The sequence below is a fragment of the Cololabis saira genome, chromosome 19, assembly GCF_033807715.1.
Source record: "Cololabis saira isolate AMF1-May2022 chromosome 19, fColSai1.1, whole genome shotgun sequence".
NCBI classification, from domain to species: Eukaryota; Metazoa; Chordata; class Actinopteri; order Beloniformes; family Belonidae; genus Cololabis; species Cololabis saira.
Genome location: NC_084605.1, coordinates 35633013 through 35659748, shown reverse-complemented (window position 1 = coordinate 35659748; position 26736 = coordinate 35633013). Strand labels below are relative to the sequence as shown.

At 40.1% G+C, this 26736-nt stretch overlaps 1 protein-coding gene across 1 annotated transcript in view; it reads left to right on the top strand.

Annotated features, from left to right (window-relative positions):
* Window positions 1-26736, top strand: part of LOC133419473 (protocadherin-15-like) — a 447680-nt gene that overhangs the window by 236623 nt on the left and 184321 nt on the right. The window contains exons 17-19 of the mRNA XM_061708668.1: window positions 15070-15202; window positions 15984-16063; window positions 17775-17868. Of these exons, the coding sequence (XP_061564652.1) occupies window positions 15070-15202; window positions 15984-16063; window positions 17775-17868 (307 nt within the window). The remainder of the gene's footprint in view (window positions 1-15069; window positions 15203-15983; window positions 16064-17774; window positions 17869-26736) is intronic.

Sequence of the window (26736 nt, the reverse complement as noted above, 5' to 3'; positions counted from 1 at the left end):
GGCTTTAAGCCCAAACAACTTCACTTTGGTTTCATCTGTACATAAGACATTGTCCCTGAACTTTGTGGTACGTTCAAAGTGGAGGTTTATAAGAGGCAGGGATTTCTTTTTTTCTTCAATGCTGAATGGACTTTGTTTTGTGGTAAATAATTTGCTGGGATGTCCACTCCTTTGAGGATTGACAACTATTTTGTACGTTTACTACTTGTGACTATTTTTTTCTCATGTACAACACTCAAGTCATTAGAGACTAAAGTGCATCAAAAAGTGTTTCTCTGGGACTATTGCTTATGTTTTTGCCGCTTGGCATTGTGTGAACACAAACATAAATTCAGGTCAGATTTGGTGCCAAGCCACACAGTGAAGGCCCAAGCCACAGGCGCCAGGAGAAAAATGGCTCCCAAGAAGAACCAAACGGCTGAGGAAGTCAACGAAATAAAAAAGTCACTTGCGTTTCTAGTGTTGAGTGTTTCTGCTCTTAGGCAGCAGCAGAAGGGGATTCTGGACCTGGTTGAGGAGTTGAAAGCTCTGCACGTCCAGAACCAAGACAAAGACAGGAGGATCGCACACCTGGGGTGGAGAGTGACGGAGCTTGAGCAATATACATGGATGAATGATGTGATTGTCACATCAAGCCCTGGTCATAGGCTCGGGGGGAGAGGCTGAGTGACCAGGACGTCAGATCAGTGGAACAGCAGGTTGTTGGCTTTCTACAGTCAAAGGGGGTTCAGCTGAACTTTGAAAATATCTGTTGCCCAGGAGAAATGTCGGAGACAAACCAGCCATTGTGAGGTTTTCCGATAGATTACATAAGGCTACACTGCTTAAGCAAGGGAAAGATAAAAAGGATCAAATGTCTTCATAAACGAGCACCTAACAAGACACAGTGCCAACATTGCCAAGAAAGCACGTTATATGAGGAAAAAGGGAGCAATACAAAACACTAGGACATGAAACCGTAAAGTATTCATCAGGTTGAATGGGAGTCCGGAGGAAGCCAAAGTGTTATTGATCAGAAGCACCACAGACCTGGAAAATATCAGTGATCACCACTTTTGGAACAGTGAGGTAGCAAAATATCAGGCAACTATGACAAACAACGGCTAAATAATTTTCATACCCAGAGATATCAGACATACATACATACATACATTTAAAGGTGCATGACCACAGACACAACAGAATGTAGAAGGGTTAAGACAAAGGAATCCATAAAACACCTTAAAAAATGATTTATTGGGACAAAACTAAACGATGTGTTAATGAGGCCTATGAATATCTTTTAAGAATATGTGGGTCATCATATGATAAAAATTGCCCTATTAAAGAATTTAGAAGGTAAATTAATTATATTTGGTGTCCCTGGACCACTAAAGGGTTACAAAATGCCTGTAAAAAGAAAAATACTCTTTACAAAGACTGCTTTAAACACGGAACTAAAGAGGCAGAAAATAGATATAATAAAAATACATAAAATAAGCGAACCCATATTATAAGGACATGCAAGAAAGAATATTATAATAAACTATTATCCTTAATACTTTGTAATGAAAGAGAAAATTATACGATGGAGGATGCAACCAAAAGCTTTTATTCAGTGCTGTGTAAATGTTGGACCTGAATTAGCATAAAAAGAATTCCCTGATCCGGACCATCTGCAAACCATTTAGAGTTTATTTACAGAAATCCCAGATCACTGTTTGTCAATTGTGTCCCAGAGAATGAAATATGTTAAAAAGAAAAAGAAAACATTCAACTAATGTTAATGACATTGATGTGGCATTAGTGAAAAAAGTAATCAATGTTTGATGTTGAAACCAGTTGTGTACATCTGTAACTTATTTCTATAAGGTTCATTAGCAAAAAAGTATGAAAATAACCAAAGTCATACCACTGTATAAAACTGGGAAAGCACCACTTCACTACAGAGCAGGGGCCTCATTTATAAAGCTTGCTTGCGCACAAAACAGGGCTTGAAAGATGCGCAAGCCACCTTCTACGCAAAGGTTGGGATTTAAAAAGAAAAAACTAACCGAAAAATGTGCGTATCCCTATGGCAACCCTGACCCTCCTGTAGGAACTTACTTAAAGGAGCTTGAGGCTCCTTTTAAGAAATGAGACTCTCTAGCAACACCCTTCACCACGATGGCCGTCGGGGGTACTGCAGCCAACAGTGAAGCCGGCACGGGAGAACGGAGATAACGTGCATGCAGCGTCATGTGACGTCACATCCGCAGCCCATCGCGGGAAATTCGGGACCGAATTGCAGCACATTTTGCAGCTCACAGCCTGTTCAAGGCAAAGGAGAGATACACTAGAGGGCTCATTCTTTTGGGTTTGGAACGCTTCATCTGACATTATTACTAGAAAACTTAAAATGTATACGGATTTTTTTCATAAATCTTGCCACAATCCGGCCTCAAGCTCCTTTAAGATATGGGGAACTGGCGACGCAGGCGGTGAGGTGGTGAAATGAAGCCAGATTCATGTCATACTGTTAATGTCATCACATATCAGACTTATAATATAATAGCGCTGATCGTGTCCCTCTGTGTGTGAAGCACAGCGTCAGTCAGGACTCTGGTGCTGCTGGAGCCGCGGTGCAGGACACGACGGGAACCTCCTCGTCACCCACCGCCACAACTGGAGAGTGACTGAGGACAGAACAAATGAGGGGCTCCGCAGAGCGTTTAGGGGCTCTACGGAGCACCTAAAGGGACACAGATTTTTTCTTTATATATAATGAGTTTTACGCGCGCGTAAGCCTAAATTATGGTTCCGCGTTAAAACGACGCAGAGCCTACACCGTAGGGTACGCAGCGACGCGCACCTACGCCGTAGGCTCTGCGTTGGTGTAACACGGAACCGTAAATCAGCCTTGAGCAGCCCGGAGGGGAGAGGGGAGGAGAGGAGGGGTAGCGGGGCTGCCGGGCCTTCTTCGCATCGACTTCGCACAGGGTGTCTTGATGATTTGCAATTACAGGCTGAGCCTATCGTTAGTTTTTAAACTGTAAAAAGTGGGGGGGGCAAAAACATGATTTTGAAAAGTTGGGGGGACATGTCCCCCAGTCCCCAGTGGAAATTGCGCCGTGGAAATTGCGCCGTGGCACTCACAGCGTTTAGCGCAGCAACGGCGTGCTGCCACTCACTCGCTTTATTTTATACTATTTATATACTTTTTCTACTTTTACTGTGACCACCAAATAATGTGGTTTTCCTGTCCTCCATCTCATCCACAACATCTCGATCTCAGTCTCCATGAAATTATGTGGCACGACACGTCTCATTCATCCTGACGCACAAACAGGCTGCAGGAAGCCGCTGCGCATGCTCAGCAGGCTCATTTATATGCAAATACAGTCATGAACTACTTTGCATTGCCCATTTATGGTATGAAATGGGCGTGTAGAGGGCGGGATATGAGGCGAATTCACCTGCGCAATCTTCCAGCTGGACTGATTTATAAAGCGAACATTGCGTGCAAGTGTGCGTACATACGGTTTTATAAATCCGGATTTTTTTTTGCGCACACCATTTTCGGCTTTTGGGTTTACGTGCAATTTTAGTATGAATCCTGCGCACTCTTTTATAAATGAGGCCCCAGTCTCTTTACTACCTCAGTTCTCAAAAATATTAGAAAAACTTTTTGAAATCAGATTGGATGCATTTATTGAATGCACAAAAATAATGTTGTCTGGCAACTGTAAAAGAAATATTTTACCCTATTTAAATTATTGTGAGGAGGTTTGGGGAGATAATTAAAAAACCTCAATATATTTACTGTCAATACTCCGAAATAGACCTATACGAATCAGCCATAAAGTGAATTACCTGGATCATACAAATGCATTATTTCCACAGTCAAAATTAATCAAATTGACAAATTATGAAACAGTATAGAAGCTTAATTAAATTAAAGTAATGTCGAAACATAAAACAGTTATAAAAAAAAGAAATAAACATATGATTTTGAGTAGGTACTTGCAGGTATGCAGAATAAATAATTGAATTGGGTGTTTATATATATATATAAAGATACACACACACACACACACACACACACACACACACACACACACACACACACACACACACACACACACACACACACAAGTATGCATGCATGCATGTATATACAGTATGTATATATGTATGAACACACACACGTGTGTACATATGTATGTGTACACTTAATATTTGATATCTATGACAATACACTTTTTTTAATCATATTTAGTATAGTTTTATTCCATAATGTACAGAGTTGCTTAATTAATTAATATTGATGACTCAGGGAGAAGGGATGAGATTACATAGGTTTATACTTTTCATTTATTTTCTTATGTGTATTCTGTATTGATTACTTTTTACTGTTTGTCTTTCACTGTCTATAAAGATTGATTTTTTGTGTTATTCTTTTTCTTATTACTATAACTCTGAAAGTGAACTGTTCCTTACTTCATTTTTTCTTGTTTGTTTCTTTTTTTAATTTACCATTAGAAATAATTTTGTTTCCTTTCCGTTCATTTTCTCCAGAGCACCCACCTGTCAAAATATTTTTCTTGACACTAACTTGCTTTCTCAGCAATTATTGGAATTTTTGTAATGAAATAAGTATTGTTTTAAATTTGTTTTTAAGAAATGTTATACATTTAAGACTAATTCACAACCACATTGAATAATACAATACCTGTGAATTCATAGTCTTACATGTCAATAGGAACATATTATTAGAACAAACATCTCTTATCAAGATACAAACCCCAACCCATTAAACCAACAGCTAGGAATAGCGTCGTAATAGTTTATAACGTGTATTTGTATTAAATCTTGTTGCATTTGGATGAAAGAATATCACAGGCACTTAAGAAAAAAAAGACATACTCTATGTCTCCTCTAATCTTGTCTACCTGTCAGATGTCATATAATTTATCCAAATCAGAGCTGATTATATTATAATAAATAACAGTAGAACTCTATCTGATCTGATCTGATATGACAGTTTCATAGGATAAAAGTCCTCACACTGCTTCTGTACTCGGTTCTTGCAGCATAGCTGCCAAATTAACAAAGAGTAAACCACTGCAGATGGAGGTAGTTGCATTGATAGTCTCCTCAGCAAACATAACTGACAGGACAAATGATATCTCTATTCATCATTTTGTTAAAGCTATACATGTAGGTCCGAAGTCATGGTGGCCTATCACTTCTTTCTGATGGGCCCCATAGCAAAACATGGGAGACTGATGAAAGGAGTTTGGATCCCAGCTTTCCAGTATTACATCAAATATTAAAGATTGTTTGGAGTGCATGTTTTATTCAAATTAGAAGACATTTTGCATGTCCTAGATAGACGCACCCCAGAAGACTGACAGCTCAGGAGTGTTATTTATGCTTACAGAGTTAGAGAGAAAAGAGGGCACAATCTGAAAGATTAGGTTATTAGATGAGTAGCCAGATGGCAATAAAACCATTATATTCCAGCTCAGTCACATATCAAAATGTGAAATGGTTACAGCTGTTTGCCACATAAAATGCATTAGTTGCACAGTTGAAGCTTAAAGGGGACCTATTATGAAAAACAGGTTTTTTTCTTGCTTTAACATATATACAGTGCCTTGCGAAAGTATTTGGCCCCCTTGAACTTTGTGACCTTTTGCCACATTTCAGGCTTCAAACATAAATATATAAAACTGTAATTTTTTGTGAAGAATCAACAACAAGTGGGACACAATCATGAAGTGGAACGATATGTATTGGATATTTCAAACTTTTTTAACAAATAAAAAACTTAAAAATTGGGCGTGCAAAATTATTCAGCCCCCTTGAAGGAGCTTGAGGCAGGATTTATGAAAAAAATGCGTATACGTTTTAAGTTTTCTAGTAATAATGTCAGATGAAGCGTTCCAAACCAAAAAGAATGAGCCCTCTAGTGTATCTCTCCGTTGCCTTGAACAGGCTGTGTGCTGCAAAATGTGCTGCAATTCGGGGCCCGAATTTCCCGCGCTGTCCTGCGGATGGGACGTCAAATGACGCTGCATGCACGTTCTCCCCGTTCTCCCGTGCCGGCTTCGCTGTTGGCTGCAGTACCCCCGACGGCCGTCGTGGCGAAGGGTGGCGCTAATGTGTCTCATTTCTTAAAAGGAGCCTCATGCTCCTTTAAGTTGGTGTGTAGCGCCACCTTTTGCTGCGATTACAGCTGTAAGTTGCTTGGAGTATGTCTCTATCAGTTTTGCACATCGAGAGACTGAAATCTTTGCCCATTCCTCCTTGCAAAACAGCTGAAGCTCAGTGAGGTTGGATGGAGAGCGTTTGTGAACAGCAGTTTTCAGTTCATTCCACAAATTCTCAATTGGATTCAGGTCTGGACTTTGACTCATGACTCACTAACACCTGGATATGTTTTTTGTGAACCATTCCATTGGAGATTTTGCTTTATGTTTTGGATCAATGTCTTGTTGGACGACAAATCACCATCCCAGTCTCAGGCCTTTTGCAGACTCCATCAGGTCTCTGATCAGTCTTCTCCTTATATGAGCTGAAAGTGGGACGGCCAGGTCTTGGTAGATTTGCAGTGGTCTGATACTCCTTCCATTTCAATATTATTGCTTGCACAGTGCTCATTGGGATGTTTAAAGCTTGGGAAATCTTTTTGTATCCAAATCCAGCTTTAAACTTCTCCACAACAGTATATCGGACCTGCCTGGTGTGTTCCTTGTTCTTCATGATGCTCTCTGCGCTTTAAACGGACCTCTGAAACTATCACAGTGCAGGTGCATTTATACGGAGACGTGTTTATACACAGGTGGATTCCATTTATCATCATTAGTAGTTTAGGTCAACACTGGATCATTCAGAGATCCTCACTGAACTTCTGGACAGAGTTTGCTGCACTGAAAGTAAAGGGGCTGAATAATTTTGCACGGCCACTTTTTCAGTTTTTTATTTGTTAAAAAAGTTTGAAATATCCAATACATTTCGTTCCACTTCATGATTGTGTCCTACTTGTTGTTGATTCTTCACAAAAAATTGCAGTTTTATATCTTTATGTTTGAAGCCAGAAATGTGACAAAAGGTCACAAAGTTCAAGGGGGTCAAATACTTTCGCAAAGCACTGTAAAGTGGTCTCCCCTCAGCCTTCCAACTCAGAGAAGGAGTAAAGCAACCAAATTCTGCAGTGTCTGTCTGTACAGCCGCCTGGATGATCCGTCCAGTGTGATGTGCATCTACGAGCCAATAAGATTCTGCTCTTGTCATGACGTCACGACAGGAGCGATGCGTGAAACCACGCCCACGACTAACTCCACCGGCCGGAGCTTCCGCCATTTTTTCGTAGCGGTGTATCGCATCATTTGCGTCATCGCGTCAGGCAGCCAATCAGCACAGTGTATCATTATCATAGCCCCGCCCACTCAGAATCCCACATAGAGAACGAGGTTAGAAACGGGGAAGATAAAGACATGGCTTAGAGACTGAATTTCTAATTTATTTAGCAAAAACAATCAAAAGCTTGTTTTTAAGACATTCAAGGCCTGTTTAAAATAGGTATTAGATGCCATAATAGGTCCCCTTTAACAAGCTTAACACCTGTGAGATTTAATTTCTTTTTGGGGGGGTACATCATTAAGTCTTTCCTTTGTGGACTTTGTCTTTTTCTGTCCACAAAGAGAAATTAACTCAATTCATTAAGTCAGACACATCCCACTTAAGGAGTAGAATGTAAAGGTTATGAGAAAAAAAACAACAACACTTATGCTTGTCTGTTTACGGTCCAAAGTAGAATGATCCATATGTTACAATGTCACCACCATTCCATCAGGACAGTTTTAGGAGCCAGACATGGAAGCAAAACATTAAAAAATATTGGGAATTAATAGGAGGCCCACTTCCACTGGATATTTGTTGTCGACACAGAAAGCATGACAGGATTTGGCTCTGGTGCCTGTGGTTGTTATTAAAAAAAAAACATTTTCATTTTTTTCTGCACTGATGGGGGAATTCCTGACAGCTTGTCAAGTGTTTGGCTTGTAATAGTCACATGAGATGGGCTGGTGGAGGGCTATGCCAAATGTGTGTTGTTGTTTTTGTCACTACTGAAGTCCGGTAGGTTTATTAGACACTCATTTATCTTGGACCAGGATAAACTGCATTTACATTACTGATAACTTGGCCATGTGGCAAACTCAGACATCATTTGGTTCCCAATGTGCTTAAGCATTTACACAAACTCCACTTATGTATTGACCAGAACAAAGACATGTTCAATTGCATTCAGCAAAAACTGAAATCTCAAATATTCCATTTTCTTTTTTTGTTTCTATTTAATTTTATGGGCATGAGTGTGAGAGTGTGTTCCCTTCACCAACCCTCTTGGCAGTTTAACTTATTTTATTGATCCCTTGATAAGAAATAAAAATAATTTTAAAAAAAACCTGCCAAAGAGGACTAAGATCACCAACAGTGGGACACGAAAGACCAGGAAAGAGTAGGACATGAACGAGCGGGGAAGATAAGTAAAGACAGTGATGAGGGGAGTCTGGTGACTGTGTTGTGTTGTAGTGAATGTGAATGAGTGTTGTGTTGGAATAAAAGGAGACATTAGAAACATAGGACAACCTGCAATTATAAACAGAAGAGGACAGAAACACAGTTGTTTAATCTAAGTGTGTGGCCTGTGTGTGCTGTTGATGTAGTGTGTGTGAAATGTGTTTGGGATGCAAAGCAAGGCAAGTGTATTACTTAAAAATGGGAGATTTGAGGTCAGTCTGTAGTTGTTCATTGGTGTCTTGTCAAGATTGTCATTTTTCAGCAGAGGTTTAATTACAACTGGTTTTAGTGGCTCTGGATACACACTTGACATTTGTGAGTATAATTAGGTGTCCGGATGGGGGAGGGGCAGTATTGACACGTAATAATAATAATTAAAGCTGCAAGCAGCAGGGCCCTCGCACTCACGGCCACTGCCCCCCATAAGCATATCAGAAAAGACACCACCCACAACTTCCTATGTCAAACCATTCAAAAGTTATAGCAGAAAAAAGGGACAACCAATCAGAAGAAGGGGCGGGGCTAATTCAGGCCAATGAAGGTCAAGGACTCCATACATAATCTGATGACACCACCCACGACTCTCTATGTCAAACCATTCCAAAGTTATAGCAGAAAATCGGGACAACCAATCAGAAGAAGGGGCGGGGCTAATTAAGGCCAACGAAGCTTAAGGACTCATTACAGATTCCCATGACACCACCCACGACTCTCTATGTTAAACCACTCCAAAGTTATAGCAGAAAATCGGGACAACCAATCAGAAGAAGGGGCGGGGCTAATTAAGGCCAACGAAGCTTAAGAACTCGGTACAAAGTCCCATGACACCACCCACGACTTCCTATGTCAAACCATTAAAAAGTTATAGCAGAAAAAGGGACAACCAATCAGAAGAAGGGGCGGGGCTAATTAAGGCCAACGAAGCTTAAGGACTCATTACAGAGTCCCATGACACCACCCACGACTTCCTATGTCAAACCATTCAAAAGTTATGGCAGATAAAAGTATTCTAGGGGGCGCTGTTGAGCCGTTAGGCCACGCCCATTAATGCAAACCATGAAATATCAAATTATTCGCCAAGTCTGGCTTGCATGCAAAATTTGGTGCCTTTTGGGGAACTATCAAATATGGACCAATCAGATGAAGGGGGGGTCCGCTTGTTGGCGTCTAGCGTCGCCACGGTAACACTTTTGAAAGAGAAAAGTAATGCGTGTAGTCGCAGGATGGAGACGCACATTTTGATGTATAACACATCTGGGTTCACGATACGGTTCGGGCTGAATTAACTCTCGAAGGAATGGCATATATTGCTCCAAAATTACGCAATTAATTCAGAATGTTCAAAATGGCCGACTTCCTGTTCGGTTTCGGCCATGGCGCCAAGAGACTTTTCTTTTAGTTGCGACATGATACAGGAGTGTACCAATTTTCGTTTATGTACGTCAAACCGTATTATGGGGCTTGAGGCGCAAAGTTTTTTCTGTCTGAACCAACCAGATGAAGGGTGGCCGCGCTTTTTGGCGTCTAGCATTGCCACGGTAACGCTTTTGAAAGAGAAAAGTAATGCGTGTAGTCGCAGGATGGAGACGCACATTTTGATGTATAACACACTTGGGTGCACGTTACGGTTCGGGCTGAATTAACTTTCGAAGGCATGGCATAAATTTCGCCAAAATGACACAACTAATTCAAAATGGCCGACTTCCTGTTCGGTTTCGGGCATGACGCCAAGAGACTTTTCTTTCAGTTGCGCCATGATACAGGTGTGTACCGATTTTCGTGCGTGTACGACATACCGCATTCTGGGGCTTGAGGCACAAAGTTTTCAAGGGGGCGCTGTTGAGCCATTTTGCCACGCCCATTAATGCAAACCATTAAATATCAAATTTTTCGCCAGGCCTGACTTGCATGCAAAATTTGGTGACTTTTTGGGCACGTTTAGGGGGGCAAAAAGGCCTTCCTTTCGTCAGAAGAAAAAGAAAGAAAGAAAAATTCCTACAGATACAATAGGGCCTTCGCACTGAAGGTGCTCGGGCCCTAATAATCAATTGTATTTACTATACATACAAGTACTTACATACTGTACATATGAAAGCTGCTGGCCGTGCCATTGAAAGACGGATTAAATCATCTGGCCTGGGGGTACACAAGCTGGCCTACAAAGACCATCAGAAGGCCTACGCAGCAGCCCTTAAAGAAGTCCGGTCCACCTTTTATTCTAACATCATCAATAGCAGTTCAGGAAATTCAAAACAGCTTTTTTCCACCACAAATCATCTCCTTAATTCCAAAAACCAAACCCAAACAGAGTCTACAGCAGAACACTGCAACAGGTTTCTTGTATTTTTCAAAGACAAGATCAATTCCATCCGGTCTCAGTTTTCAGGCTCACCAGCACCATTTCTGCCATCTGCCTGCCCTCAACCTACACCTTTTAGCACCTTTGCTCCTGTCACACAGACCGAAGTTGAGAGTTTTATCAGAAAAAATGAAACCCTCTACCTCTTTGCATCCCATTCCTCACTCATCAAATCCAACCTGTCTGGTATAAGCCCTATTATCACACAAATAATAAACCACTCATTAAACTCTGGCCATGTCCCGCCGTCACTCAAGATTGCCATAGCAAGCCTCTTCTGAAAAAACCCAGCCTCGACCCAGAATGTCTCTCCAACTACCGGCCCATTTCCCATCTTCCATATCTGTCCAAGGTGCTTGAACATTGACATTTTTCAAACTGGTTTCCGCACTGCCCATAGTACAGAGACAGCTTTATTGAGGGTGACCAATGACCTTCTCATCTCCGCCGACTCTGGATGCCCTTTCCTGCTCATCCTCCTCGACCTTTCAGCGGCTTTTGATACTGTTGACCACCATATCCTCCTAAGCCGTCTGCACACCGACATTGGTCTCCATCACTCCACACTGGACTGGTTCACTTTTTACCTTGCTGACAGGACAGAGTACGTCAGCTTGGGATCTTCCAAGTCCCAAACAGCTCTTGTTACATGTGGTGTCCCCCAAGGATCTGTCCTCGGACCTCTCCTCTTTATTTTGTACATGCTGCCCCTGGGTCGTGTCATCAGCCGACACGGCATCTCTTTTCACTGCTATGCCGATGACACTCAGCTGTACCTTCGAACTGACACCAACCTACGTTCCACCTCAGTCCTCTCATCGTCCACCACTCAAGCCCTTTCCAACTGCCTGGAGGACATTAAGGCGTGGATGAGTCACAACTGCTTTCAATTGAACAGTTCCAAAACCGAAGCCATACAAATTGGCACCCCTCACCAGGTCCAGTCATCCCCCATAACCACCATATCCTTCTCCAGTCAAGACATCCCCCTCTCTACCTCTGTTACCAACCTCGGTGTGAAGCTGGACCCACAACTTACCTTTGTAAACCTCATCAAACATATGTACAAAACTTGCTTTTTACACATAAAGAACATATCCAAACTCTGCCCCTTCCTCACTTTCTCCGATGCAGAAAAACTCGTCCACGCTCTAATCTCCTCCAGGCTCGACTACTGTAACAGCCTGTTCATCGGTGTCCCCAACAAACACCTCAGAAAACTTCAATTAATTCAGAACTGTGCTGCCCAAACTCTGATGAAAACTCGCAAATACGAGCATATCAGCCCTTTTCTCCAGAACCTACACTGGCTTCCCAGAACCTCAAGAATCCAATACAAGATCGCCCTCATCATCCACATCTGCATCTACAGCACTGCCCCTCAATACCTCCAAGACCTCCTGACCCCTCACTCATCCACCCGTAACCTCCGCTCACAAAACACCAACCTCCTCTATTACACACGACTCCGCTCCATGGGAGACCGAGCCTTCTGCTCCGTTGCCCCCACATCTAGAACTCCCTCCCTGAACCCCCCACATCTGGAACTCCCTCCCTGAACACCCACATCTGGAACTCCCTCCCTGAACCTCCACATCTGGAACTCCCTCCATGAACCTCCACATCTGGAGCTCCCTCCCTGAACCCCCACATCTGGAACTCCCTCCCTGAACCCCCACATCTGGAACTCCCTCCCTGAACCTCCACATCTGGAACTCCCTCCCTGAACCTCCACATCTGGAACACCCTCCCTGAACCCCCATATCTGGAACTCCCTCCCTGAACCTCCACATCTGGAACTCCCTCCCTGAACCTCCACATCTGGAACTCCCTCCCTGAACATCTACATCGACCCCAGTCTATGGATACTTTTAAAAAGGGGCTGAAAATGTTTTATGTTCAGGAAGTCTTTCCCTGGTCCCTATAGATGTTTCTATTGTCTGTGCTTTTATGCTTTTACTTCTGTTTTTTTGTGTGTCTTGATTTTATTCCTTTTTTGTTTATTTTGTATCTGTAGCACTTTGAGAATATTTTATGAAAAGTGCTTTACAAATAAAAGGTATTATATGTAAGTATACCAATATAAAGTTGTATACATGCAGTCAACTATATATATATATATATATATATATATATATATATATATATATATATACACACACACACACACACAGGGCAGCACGTGGCTTAGTGGTTATCACTGTTGCGTCGCAGCAAGAAAGTTCCTAGTCTGACTCTCGGGCCTGGCGGGATCATTATGTGTGGAGTTTGCATGTTCTCCCCGTGCTTGCGTGGGTTTCCTCCGGGTACTCCGGCTTCCTCCCACAGTCCAAAAACATGCATGCCTGGTTAATTGATGACCCTGAATTGCCCGTAGCATGCATGTTTGTCTGTCTGTATATATGGCCCTGCCATGGACCTGTCCCAGGTGAACCCCTGTCTCTCAACCTGTGCTGAGCTGGGATAGCCTCCAGCAGACCCTCGTGACCCTGCACAGGATAAAACAGGAATAGAAAATGGATGGATATATATACAGTACATATTTGAAACTCACAAACCACAATACCGTCAGATCAGAGGAAACTAACCCTGTCCATACCTTCCAGATTTTTCCTAAACCCTAAAATTCTTATTCTACTGGAGCTGCAAAGTTTTTTTTTTTTTTTTTTAATAAATATGGTAGTGTTAGAAACTAGGCACTTAAAGAGTTTCATACTCCATTCGCATGAAATTAAAATGACCCGGGGATCATGGACATCTGTGATTTCAATCCCATCTGAATGTGCCATGTTTGGGATTTGTAAAGCAAAAATTCCACCTCAAGTTACTTACCCAATTTCACAAACACAGAGGTCATGGGATGGTTTTAATCCCATTCGAATCTACTTTATAGTAATTTGGTGATGTGTGGGTTGAAAATTTAAAAAAAAATTCCTTGCTGCCTTTTCTGCCTCTTTCTTGGCATAATTGTGACAGTTGGGGGACATTGGGTGATTTTATATCACAACTTGGGGCCTATATCCAGCCCATATAGTGTGACGATCTGATATTTTTAGATGATAAACTCTTAGAAATTAATCAACATTAAGCTTCACACAGAACTGATGAAATAAAGGCAGTTCGGGAATTGAAAAATGGCCAAGAAGTCCAGATCAGCAGAAGAATGACAATGAGATAAAGACGCATCACGCAGTCAAAACCTTTTTATCTTTCAGCGAGCTGAAAGCCTCTCTGACAGCACAAAACCTTAAAAGGCTTCAATGAAAGCTGTGGTTACATTTACAGTCAAGTTTACCATTACTGTGGCAACTTAAAAGCTGATGCATCATTTTCTGATTTGATCACATCTCAAAATGTGACATGTAGTCACTAAAATTTAACACGAATGTCTGATCCGATGCTTTTAAAATCTATATTCAAATTTAAAGTTAAATAAAAAGGTAATTAAGAGGTAAATAAGAGGCCTCAACGTCACTTCTGGGATCGATGTCTGTAAATTACTGTTAAACATAGACTTCGTTTATTTAGCGTGAATGCGTGGAACTAAATACAGATGTCGGGGTGTAATTTTAGGGGTTACTGTCGGTCTACAGTTTGTCAGTGCGAATAGGACCTCAGTCATAACCATCACATTTAACAAAGATAATGAAAGAAGTAGACTTGACATTAAAGCGAATGATCTGTTTGCAATTCTTTTCACACAGCGGGTCTGCATGAAGGCTTTCTTTCACTGAAACCTCAGCACCCTCGTCACGAACAAATCACTGACACCGCAGAAGAAGTTACTCAAAATGCACAATAGAAACCTTAAGCACTGCAGAAATGAATAAATAAATAGATAAATAAGAAATGTGTAAAAGCCCAGCAGCTAAGTTCCTATTGAGTAGGTAAACACAGCATGTGGGGCATGGAGAAAAACAATGGCCCACCACTCTTAACTTAAATCATAGCCCATTCAGTCTTCCTGATGCTTTTACCCCCCGCTGTTCGTAAGTGCTTCTCTGCAGCTCTTCTCTTCTCCCCGTCAGCTTTGACGTCCCTCTGCTGAGATTGTTAATTTATCCAATTCTCTGTTTCAGGATGTTTCTTTGTCTCTTTGCTCTCTCCTACCACTTGCTGTACGTCATTCTCTTTTGTCTTTCATCTTTTCTGCCATTCTTCAGGTCCTCCATTACTACGGTGTATATTGAAGTTTTGCCTCCGAACAACCAGAGCCCTCCACGTTTCCCACGGCAACAATACCATCTAGAGATCAGTGAAGCTATGAGGACTGGTGCTACGCTGCTTAATCTGCAGGTACACACACACACACACACACACACACACACACACACACACACACACACACACACACCATTTGATTTGTTGTTTTAGTTAGCGATTCCTTTAACTTTATTTGTTTTTAAGTAATCCAGTATGTCTTTATCATGACACACACTCAGAAATATTAGACGGACATTAAAAAATCTGTATGATCTTATTTTTGACACTTACATTTTCAAAGTTAGTGTAACAAAAAGAAGAAATGTTTTATTGTTCAACTGTTACAATTCAAAGTTTTTATGACTTTGAAATTCCTTTTTACCTGCAATGTGTACGATGTTTACCAGTTCAATTTTATTTGATGCTATATGAAAATTAAATGTGTCATGTCATGATTTTATGGCAATGACATGCCCATGAAAATATTGTGATATTAAATGACAATGCTTGATTATTTTAAAACTTTAACCCTTATATCTATCTATCCATCTATCCATCTATCCATCCATCCATCCATCCATCCATCCATCCATCCATCCATCCATCCATCCATCCATCCATCCATCCATCCATCCATCCATCCATCCATCCATCCATCCATCGTCATATCATTCTCTTGATTGTCTCATATTGACTGAAACCTTGAGAAATGATCAAGGATAATTTTAACAGTTTTTAATCTCTATCCATTTTTAGGACTTGTTAAAAATCGAATAATGATTTAAATCATGTCAATGCAGGTGACTGGGAGGTTTTTACCAATGAATAAAATGTCTAACAATGTCGTCTCGCTGTCTTTATTGCTTTTAAAAAGGCAGTGGATCGGGAAAAGGACCGAATAACTTACAAAATCTACAGTGGAGACCTCAACAAAAACTTTGGACTCCAGCAGAAGTAAGTGTGTACATTATTACACATAAGGATAGTAAATGTTTAAAAATTGAAGTGAGATGTTTTTTTTCTAATATCTGAACACTGTCAGACAACCTTTTATACTACTTTGACATTTGTGTCTAGTATGACGTGTCTAACTTAAACAGAAAAAGTTTAAATGAATGTGTGACTCTGTTTGCTTTCCTGGTTGTGGCTGAGAGGAGACTCAGTTCTGTTATTCAGAATTTGAGCTACCAAGAGACTCACACAGACCCCCGCTCTCTCCTCTAGACGCACACACGGCAACCACACTTGCGCACAGACTCTGAGGGCTTTTGTTATTTTTATTCATTTATTTCTTATTAAAAATACATTTCTGATGCTGGGATAATATTCCTATCTATATTTCTAGAGGGGGGAGGACGAGAAGAAGAAACGCCTGCAAGTAGAAAAAGACTGCAGAAGCAGAACAATATGGATGGAAAATGAGAAATTTGAGCAGACACAAAGGAAAAGAAGTGGTGAATAAAGTGATCCAGCATGGAAACTGTTAAAGACTGATAGGTATCTTAATAGGACAGGATCTAAAGGGGCACACATCACTAAAGGAGCCTGGCGGTGTGATTAACAGAATTCTGCAAAGGCCCAAAAGAAATTAAGCTCAATTCCTTGCTAGCCAACACATGTGGGGCAAATAATAGGCTTCAAAATAGGAGTAATCCATATGGGATTTATGTTTGTATACAAGTGAATTGGTCATGTTGGTTATTCTGGAACATGGCCGATGAATAGGCAAGTGTCCAGAAATTGTGTCTTTTCTTGGACCAACCACATAGCGGACCAAAGTGGACAATTCACATGAGGCACCATTGAACCGAAGGATAATCCAATATGGAATTTTGGACAAAAGGGAAAATTATATTACAAATGCTGTAGAATGCCAAATAAAGAGCACCCAGAACAGCTGACATTAACCTGATTTATTAGAAAGCAGACGTATTACAGAGACGGCAGTAATGGCTAAATTCTTGGGACTGCTTAAATACAAGAAGAAAATGCAGAAAAACCTTCAGAAGAGCAAAATTCAACCAACAAGCTGTGATGAGATATAATTTGAATTATTTTGATCATTGTTAAGTTATCTTAAGTAATCAAGCCAAAACATGATGGTAGCATGTACACACAGACGCACACACAAATGTCACATTTGTTATGCTGCATCCTGCAGCCTGACACCTTCAATCTGAACATCTCAAATGAATGCTTAACCATAACCTTAATGGTCAAACTGAGCATTCACAGATAGACATTCAGTTTAAAAATAATCTAAAAAGCAATAGAAATAAATAAAATAAGATATATAAAAAAAAAATGTAATGCAAATTCCTGGGAAGTTGCTGTAATATCTACAATTGTGAGCAACAGACAGTCGGTTAAAGATTTATGATCAGAAATTTCTCAGTGTTTGAGGATGTGCAAAGTAGATTATAGGTGGATTTTACTAAGGTTATAATTATTGGTGTATGATACTAATTTGTTGTAATAATTTGTGGTGCATTGTCACTATACATATAACCTGAATGAAACTGAACTGAACTGAAGTTTGGGGTTCAGGACCAGGTTATTCAGTTCAGTGATGTTTTGTCCTCTTCTTGTTTTTATTCTTTTCCGTTTTCTATTTTAAAGATTATTTCTGGAGAGTTAACCAGAACTCTGTATCTTTTCTGTCCAGTTCAGGGTATTTGGTTCTGGACAGTCCGCTGGACAGGGAATCCCTGGACTCTTACACCCTGGTGGTCACAGCGTCAGACGGACACCCAGATGGAGTAAGAAACTCGGCTGTATCACAAATATATTACATTCCATACCCAGTGGCATTGACTGCTGGAAGGAAATCTAAATGCTTCAGAATGAAAAACCACATGCGGCAGCTGTGGTGCTATGTGGAAAGAGGGACATTAGTTTAGGTATAGGGCGTACCTGCATTGTATATGTATACATGTTTCATAACAGAAGAATACTGAAGTATTCTTAAAGGAGCATGAGGCACAATTGAGGCAGGATTTACTAAAAAAAAATTGTATACGTTTTAAGTTTTCTAGTAATAATGTCAGATGAAGCGTTCCAAACCGAATAGAATGAGCCCTCTAGTGTATCTCTCTGTTGCCTTGAACAGGCTGTGTGCTGCAAAATGTGCTGCAATTGTGACCGGAATTTCCCGCGCTGGGCTGTGGATGTGACGTCACATGACGCTGCATGCACGTTCTCCCCGTTCTCCCGTGCCGGCTTCACTGTTGGCTGCAGTACCCCCAACGACCGTCGTGGTGAAGGGTGGCGCTAATGAGTCTCATTTCTTAAAAGGAGCCTCATGCTCCTTTAAATATACTCTAAAAATGGGTAAAATAAGATTCACTCTCAGCAAATGTGAGCTGGGTAAAACAGAAGACATGCTCATCAGTTTCATCCTGACACTGATGCTGCTCTCTTCTTTGGATGCTCCAGTATCAGTCAGGGGTCTTCAACCCTCCTCTCCTGCTTCAACACAACTGTGATAGACATGGCTGTGTCATTAACAGAGTTGTGTAGACCTTGATGACAAACTGATGATGACCATGAATTAGAATCAGGTGTGTTAATGAAGGAACCGTCTAAAACATGCAGGACAGTGGCTCTCGAGGACCAGGGTTGGAGACCCCTGGTATCGGTTATCACAGCAGATCATGGATTTCTGCTACAGCCAACTACATCTTTGAACCACTTTTGTTCTTGTCTCACATCTACATCTTAAACATTCATCCCCAAATACATACTGTACATACATACATACATAATTAATTTGTCTCAAACAAGAGGTGGCCCTCTGATAAACCCACTCCAGATCTTCTTCATACTTTCCCTCTCAACACAAATCTTTCATTCAGATTCACTTTGTATTTTCATGTCACTGCTGTCTTAAAAGATATCACCTGAATCCTCATTATTCCCATATTCCTCCTCTTTTATGTGTATGTATTGCAGCCCAGCGCACATGTTCAGCTATTCCAGGCCCTCCTCATCCTGCTTTATACTTTCAGTACAATGTCATCTGCAAACATGTAACCAAAGATCGTCTATACAGAAGATCACGCATTACCGTTACTGCCAATGGTATGAAATGGTTTACACTTCCTGTCTCCTAAGTGGGCGTGGTCGCCCCTCTGACCTCACTTCCTGTCTCCTAAGTGGGCGTGGTTGCCCCTCTCCCCACATCGTTTAGGAAGTGTTTTGAACATGTGTGTGTGTGTGTGGATGGATTATTGTCTGTTCATGTCAAAACAATACAACATACAACACTAGATACAGTACAACTTTAATATTTGCGCCTTATTTTGCCGCTCGTTTTTTTTTTATCTGCTACCTTAATGTCTGATATCAACCCAGTACAAGATCATCGGATCAGTCTAATATTCTTTTTTTTCCCTTCCAAAAAGACTTCAATAATAACAATAACAATATTTAAGCAAAGAAGCAAGTTTTATTGTAGTTTTAAAGTTTATCCGATGGGAAAACGACGTTGGCAGTTCTGCAGTGACCGAGACACCAGAGAGGAGAGCTATGACGAGAGTGTGTTGCTCAGACAGAGACAGGTCTCAAACAAAGTTCATTTTCTCCTAATTTGTCGGTCTGAAAATTGCCATTTTGTTGTCAGAATGTTCAGAAGGTTTGTGGCTTTTGAAAAATGGGTCCCATATTTACTTAGGTTACTATGGGGCGAAGGAATTGGTAATAATCTGTGCTCACGTTCACTTTTCCCATAGGACTCAATTAGTTTAGTTTAGTTTAGTTTAGTTTATTTCGGTCATGACATCACTAAAAAAAAAAGAATAAAAATGACAACAAGAAAACTAATACACTGTTCAAAGAAAACAATACAAAACATTTCCAATATACAAATACCATCTAGACCGAAAAGGCTGAAGCAAAGCTTATTATTTGCCTACCCTCAAAAAGATTAATTAAAGTAATGAAATGAAAGCAAGAAGTAAGAGAAAAGACTGACAGTAAAACAAATTGCCTCCATGGATTTAACAAAATTTCCTCAAGAAATAAAAAAAATTAAAAATAAAGGTGCAGTCTACATGTTTCCTTCATCCTTAAAAAATCAAATCAAATCACTAATTAAATAAATACCCAACTCAACATAGCAAGCATCACCACTTATTAATTTGATATAAAGAAATCATCCTTCTTTTCATTTTTTTTTTAAAATAAGGTTAAGGTTCTACATAATTTCAAATCTCTATCTAATTTATTCAATAGACTCAGAGTGGGGAAACAAACATGACACAGATGCGGGAAACCGAACTGTAGTGGGGTGTCTCGTTTACAATGAAACGTGTCTGATGTAACTCCTCTGAGACTCATCTTACCCGTTGACCTGGTCACCATCACTGCAAACAATGGAAGGTTTAGATCTGGCCCATGGATGAACTCATCTCCAGATTGACTCTGCCAGCACTACATCACATCTTCCTACTCGCCCAGGCCTCTGCACACCAACATGCTTTGTTTTTGGAACACTATGATCTGCCTCCTTGAAGCCCACTGCTACGCTGTGCAACTCCTCATAACTTTCCTTATTCATCTCGTTCAACACTCAAATTCAAGCTCCTTGGTGCTCTCTTTTTATAAATGAAAGCATATCTCTCCGTTTTAGCAAATATAGACTGAAATACTTGAATAAAATGAATATACATGTTTTAATGGGGAAATCACATTCTTTTCTCAGATTGTACATGACTGCAACACATCTTTTCATTGCCTTGGTCTGGCTCGTATTTCTGTAAATGCTGATGCCTTCAAGCTCAGAAATAAAAACCTGGACTTTTAATGAGACATTTCAGACAGTTCAGAAACAGAGAGAGAGAATAGCTCTTTTCCTTAGTAACCATGTAGGTCGTTCTTTCATATATGGAAAAGAAAAGTAATAATAAAAACCCCAAACACGATTAAATGCAAATGTTCCTATTATTTTATGCTGCTGGCAATCAACCCTACGATTCTGTAATTACTACTTATTTGCACATCATTATTCATGATATCAGTGTCAGACACGTCTTTATTCACTCAGACATTCACACGTTTCAAGATTGTGTAAAAAGAATCTAGTCTGACATTTCTCTCTCTTCCTCATCTCTCCCAGACATCCTCTATGCCTTTGCAAGTATGCCTTCCGGTTCAACCTCTTTGTCATTTATATATCTTCCCAAAAGCTGTCCTCATTTCATCTCTACTAATTATTTGAATGTTCTTTCTCCTTACCATCCAATTTTTACTGTTGAAATTCTTCATTCATCAGGCTTTCAAAGTGCTACTTTTATATCCTCAACACTATTTTTGATTGTCAGTACATACTAGGGGTGTAACGATACACTAATCTCACGATACGGTACGATATACGATATTGAGGTCACGATAACGATACGATACGATATTATAGCAGTATTTTTTTTAACAACCTTGAATGAGGAACATATGACTGGAAAAAATTTTTGTTTTTCTTTTATTTGAAAGACACAAAATACAAAACAATGCTGTGTGTTTGCTTGTTATTGTTACAGTTTGTAATGCTTTATAACTGTTTAAGTTTTAAAGAGAAAGCCAGGCCAACCATTTTCCACAAACTGAACTAAAAGTAAATGTCAGGTTTGCATTATGATCTTCAGTTTCATACAAGTACAAATATTTTGCCACAAACTGAATAGTTTCTCTCATGTATGATTTGACTTTTTTCTTTCCAATTTAACAACTAAAATTAAATAAATAAATAAAAGTAAATAAATACATACAATTTTACATCATAAAAAAGATTGATTCATGCTCACCTTAGAAGTGTAAGAGGAGATTTATTTTTGTTAAGAAGTTTATTTTGGTAATTCAGGGTTCATCATTTTATAATATATTCTTTATATTCTGATGTAAATCAGGGACTATAATGACACTAGTCAGTTTATCTGTAGTTGTTAATATGTTTTAGATTGGGCGGAGTGATACAGCACTAGGTGTTGATGCTCTAAAATCCTACGCTGTTGAGCGGACATTAAAGTACACTGGAGCTCAGCAGAAGTTTCCCCGTGTTTATCCTACTCACGACCCCAAAAAGGTTTAATTTAATAAGGTAAGGCTTAACTCTACACCAGCCTTACATAAGTAAAAGTTCAGAGCTCAAAACGGGACCACAAAATAGGACTAGTTTCTTCAGAGCGGAGGAAGATTTTGGTCCGCGGGTCGAGGCGCGGTCGGATGCGCGTTACTAGTCAACACAATATATTAATATTAATAACCCGATATCGCAATACACTTTGTCACCTCCACGACACGTATTGTGACGTTTTTGTATCGCGAAATTTCGTGGCACGATATATTGTTACACCCCTAGTACATACAGTAGACCGAAAAGGCCAGTGTGATATTTTGTATTCTGATTTATGTATTTATTTATTTATTTATTGAAGCACCAATAAATGCCATCCAGAAACACAGTTTGGGGAGTGGAGTGATAAAGTTACAGTTATAGCCTTAGGAAGGAGGTAGGGTCTCCCACACATGTCTGATGTTGATATGGGGGAGTCTATGGCTACATTTACACTGCACGGTTCAAATGACTCAATTTCATTTTTTTATTTATTTTTTTTGCTCCTATGTGGCACAGATTGGCAGTATAACATAGCAAGGATTTAGATATTACCAGATCGGTTTAAGGCCTCAATCGTAGTAACTCAGAAATGAATGGAATACGGGCATTTGTGCCTGCCGTTTAAGAGGACAGATCCAAATATCCTCTGTTAATGCAAATCAGACGAGTCTTTGAAAATGGAGGGTGACAGTGAAAGACAGGTAAACTCGTTCTCCTCTTTTTTTCTCATCTAAAATATCCTGATCTTTTGCTGACTCCCACAGCATGTTTCAGAGAGCAACGGCTTGGATATCATCTGTTGTGTCTTACACAACTTTCTGGCTCAGTTTCGTCATGTTATTCCCACAGCAGTAAACCAGTGTACATGTAGACTGTGTGGGTTGCGTTTAAAGGAGCTTGAGGCAGGATTTATGAAAAAAATCCGTAAACGTTTTAAGTTTTCTAGTACTAAGGTCAGATGAAGCGTTCCAAACCAGAATGAGCCCTCTAGCGTATCTCTCCGTTACCTTGAACAGGCTGTGTGCTGCAAAATGTGCTGCAATTCGGGGGCCGAATTTCCCGCGCTGTCCTGCGGGTGTGACGTCACATGACGCTGCATGCACGTTCTCCCCGTTCTCCCGTTCCGGCTTCGCTGTTGGCTGCAGTACCCCCGACGGCCGTCGTGGTGAAAGGTGGCGTTAGAGAGTCTCATTTCTTAAAAGGAGCCTCATGCTCCTTTAAATGATGATGGCCTCACACCACAATGGCTTTCCCGAGAAGGAAGCCATCCTCTGTACCTGTATTTTCCTCCATCCAAACCATTTACTTAAAATGAACTGGGTTGGAATCTGGAAGCACATCCCTTCTTGTCTGGCCACCGGACGTTTCCCTTCATGCTTCTCCCCAACTCTTGGCTTTAGGGCGGAGCTTTTATCACCCTCTCTTTTTTCCCCTTTAGTATGGATCTAATGAATTGCACTTTATCTGGGCAGAACTCCCCATGGGAAACCTCAACACAGCCAAATGCTGGACAGCATCAGGGGGGCCTTTAGTTCTCTTGTGTTCTTAGTTTTCCTTTTTTCATGTCACTCAACTATTCAAGGCATTTTTTCCTCCGTACAGTCCAACACAATCTGCGTAGAAACTGATAGAAAATGTTTACCTTTACCCTTTTTTTAATCCTTCTTCGTAATAGAACTTTACCTTATCTTTTTCTCCCTGGGATGGCTACTTTTCACATTTCAGCTGCACTGCCAAAATGTTGCAACCTGGATAAATGTTGAAAATGCTGAGCGGCAAGAAATATTCTCATTTGAATGTATTTACTAAAGCAAAACACATTTTTTTTTCCAAGTGGAAAGAAGAAGAAAAAAAGTCCTGCCACTTACATTTTTACTTACTCAACTGATCACAGGTCACCAGAGGTGATTTCTGTCTCTCTTCATATTATTCCCTTCTATTTTAAAAGTCAAATCTCACGTTTGCTGACGCTGACAAGATTCTCTCTCACATGAAAGTCAAATGAGGACATTGGATGGGGTCCCTCTCCCTTCCCATGTGCCCTCCCTTCTTTGACTTTCATCAGTTTCCTTTTCTAGTCTCTCCTCCTTCACTATAAGACTTTAAATAAAAGTCTTTCATAAGTTTAAAAATGTTACTCTGAGTCAATGATCTTTGCTACTTCCCAGTCCTTCAAATGTCAGTTAAAACAAAATGTGAAGTTTAAGATCCTCTTGAGCAGAGAAAATGCTCCTTTCCAATACTAAGTACCCCTCTCAAAGGATGTAATATGATTTCAAACTACGAATAGGAGAAAAAGAGAACTATTTCAGTCTTTTATTTGTTAAAAGTACTTATTTCCTTAACAGGTTTCCGTGTACTAATAGACAAGTCCAGACACACAATGGAGACGCATAATTAGTCATCTGTCCTCTAGACCTTCATAATTTGTGGATTATCTTAACTATTTAAGTTACCTGAGGGTCCCCCATGTCAAAAAATGGCTAAAAATAGTTTGAAGACTCATTTATTTTTTTCCCCCTATTTGCGCTCCATTATAATTAGAGGCAAAGACGATGGGAGAGTGTGAATGGAGTGGAATGGGGGTACAAGATAGGGACATATCAACTACAAAGAGATAAAAAAAGGAGACAAGAAAGGAAATAAACAGAAAAGGGAGAGGAGAAGATTGGACTGTAGTTCCCTTATACTGGCCCATTAATCAGCATCACCGAAAGGCCTTGGGTTGTCTTCATATGTGTGCACGCAAGCACACACACACACGTGCACACACACGTGCACACACCCGCACATCCATTTGTGTCCCATATTATTAAATGTCCTGTTGTGAGAGTGTCAGACTACAAAGTGCCTAATTGGCTATTTGGCCACTGAATCCATCATTCTGTCACAGATTGAGGACCAAACAAGTTGGTGCAGTACCCTGCTCCGCTGTAAGGTTGCCGTGCATTGTGGGAAATGATTCAAACTTTGATGCAGAACAGCGTGCCACTGTCAAATTGTCTGCAAAATTGTGTCAGTAAAATAATTAGCTTCCGCAAATTGATATTGTGTGATTTTAGCTTTTTAAATAATGCAACAAATGACACCGGCCTTATAGTTTAAGAGAGTTTGGAGGACGGCAATAAAAGTCCAAGACGTTCAATACTTTATTAGAGAGAAAAAAAAAGCTTGTGAAAGAAAGCCCAAGTCAGTAATGCACAGAAACTGAGAGGGTTAATAGCAGCCAGACACTGCTAATTAAATGCATTTGATGAATTGATCATCAGCAGGGGTGCTGACCTCATCAATGCCAGATCTTTTGGCAGTTTGCTGGTCTGAGCCATTCAGATATGTGTTAACCCAATGTCAAGAAGAAAAGACATCAGCATTGATATCAGAAAAGCAATCGCTCCCGTCCATCAATCTGGGAAGGGTTGAAAGGTCATGCCAAAACAATTTGGAGTCCATCATTCCACAGTGAGATAGATTATTCACTAGCTGAAAACATTCATGAGTTGTCAATCTTCCTGCAAGTGGATGTAACAACAAGTTCAGCACAAAGTCAGACTGCAATATTCAGAGAGATTGAATATTGCACAGCTGAGGTTGTATTCTTCAGGTTTGGCAAAGACAACCTGCATTTTCTTTTATGTCCTAATTAACAAAACACTTAGATTTAAGTAAATAACAACTTTATTCAATAATATCTAACATAACTACAGCACATACATAAAACAGATGTAAATGCCTTAATGATAAATGGCATATTTTTATGAAACCTCATATATTAAAGCTGAATATCTCTACTTATCCCTGGTCACACTAGTGTTGTTATGTTTTTAAATCTACCATGTGTTGTATAAAGGAAAAATCATAAAAAACATAAAACCTAACTTTCAAATACTTCTGGATGCATAACTGTAGAAGTCAGGTAGAAGTGGTGGTTTATGACTGGGCAGCACATGGACATTGATGGCACCATTAATGCTGGATATGCTGGCTTTGGAGCAATTTCTGCTGCCACATGAAAGACTTTATTTTAATTTTGGAGAAGGTTTTGTTTAATTCAGTATGATAATGCTAAATGTATTAAAACAGATCTGCTGCATGAAGTGCTCAATTAAAAAAAAAAATCCTGAAACAGAAAATCAAAGAAAAGACACCCCTTTACAAAATGCCAAACATTTTACTTTAACATTATAGCATTTTGCCTTGTTAGAATTCCAAATTATTACAGTCCTCTGAAAAAAAAACAGAAATATTGTAACACTATAAACTCTATTTTTTTCTGCATACCAACCCTCTGAAAATTGAGTTACAGTGCTGTTGCCAAATGCCTGCTTGAAATGAATTGTTAGGTTTTTCTCTCTAATAATGTCAGTTATTGACCTCGTTGCAGTTAGATAAGCGCCTTAAGATGACCCAGAGTGATTTGGATCTATATAAATATGCAGTAATTGAATTGAAGCATTATAGGGTTTCAGCTGAGATAATTAATATACGTGTATCTTTATAGACACTACAGTTCATGCTTCAG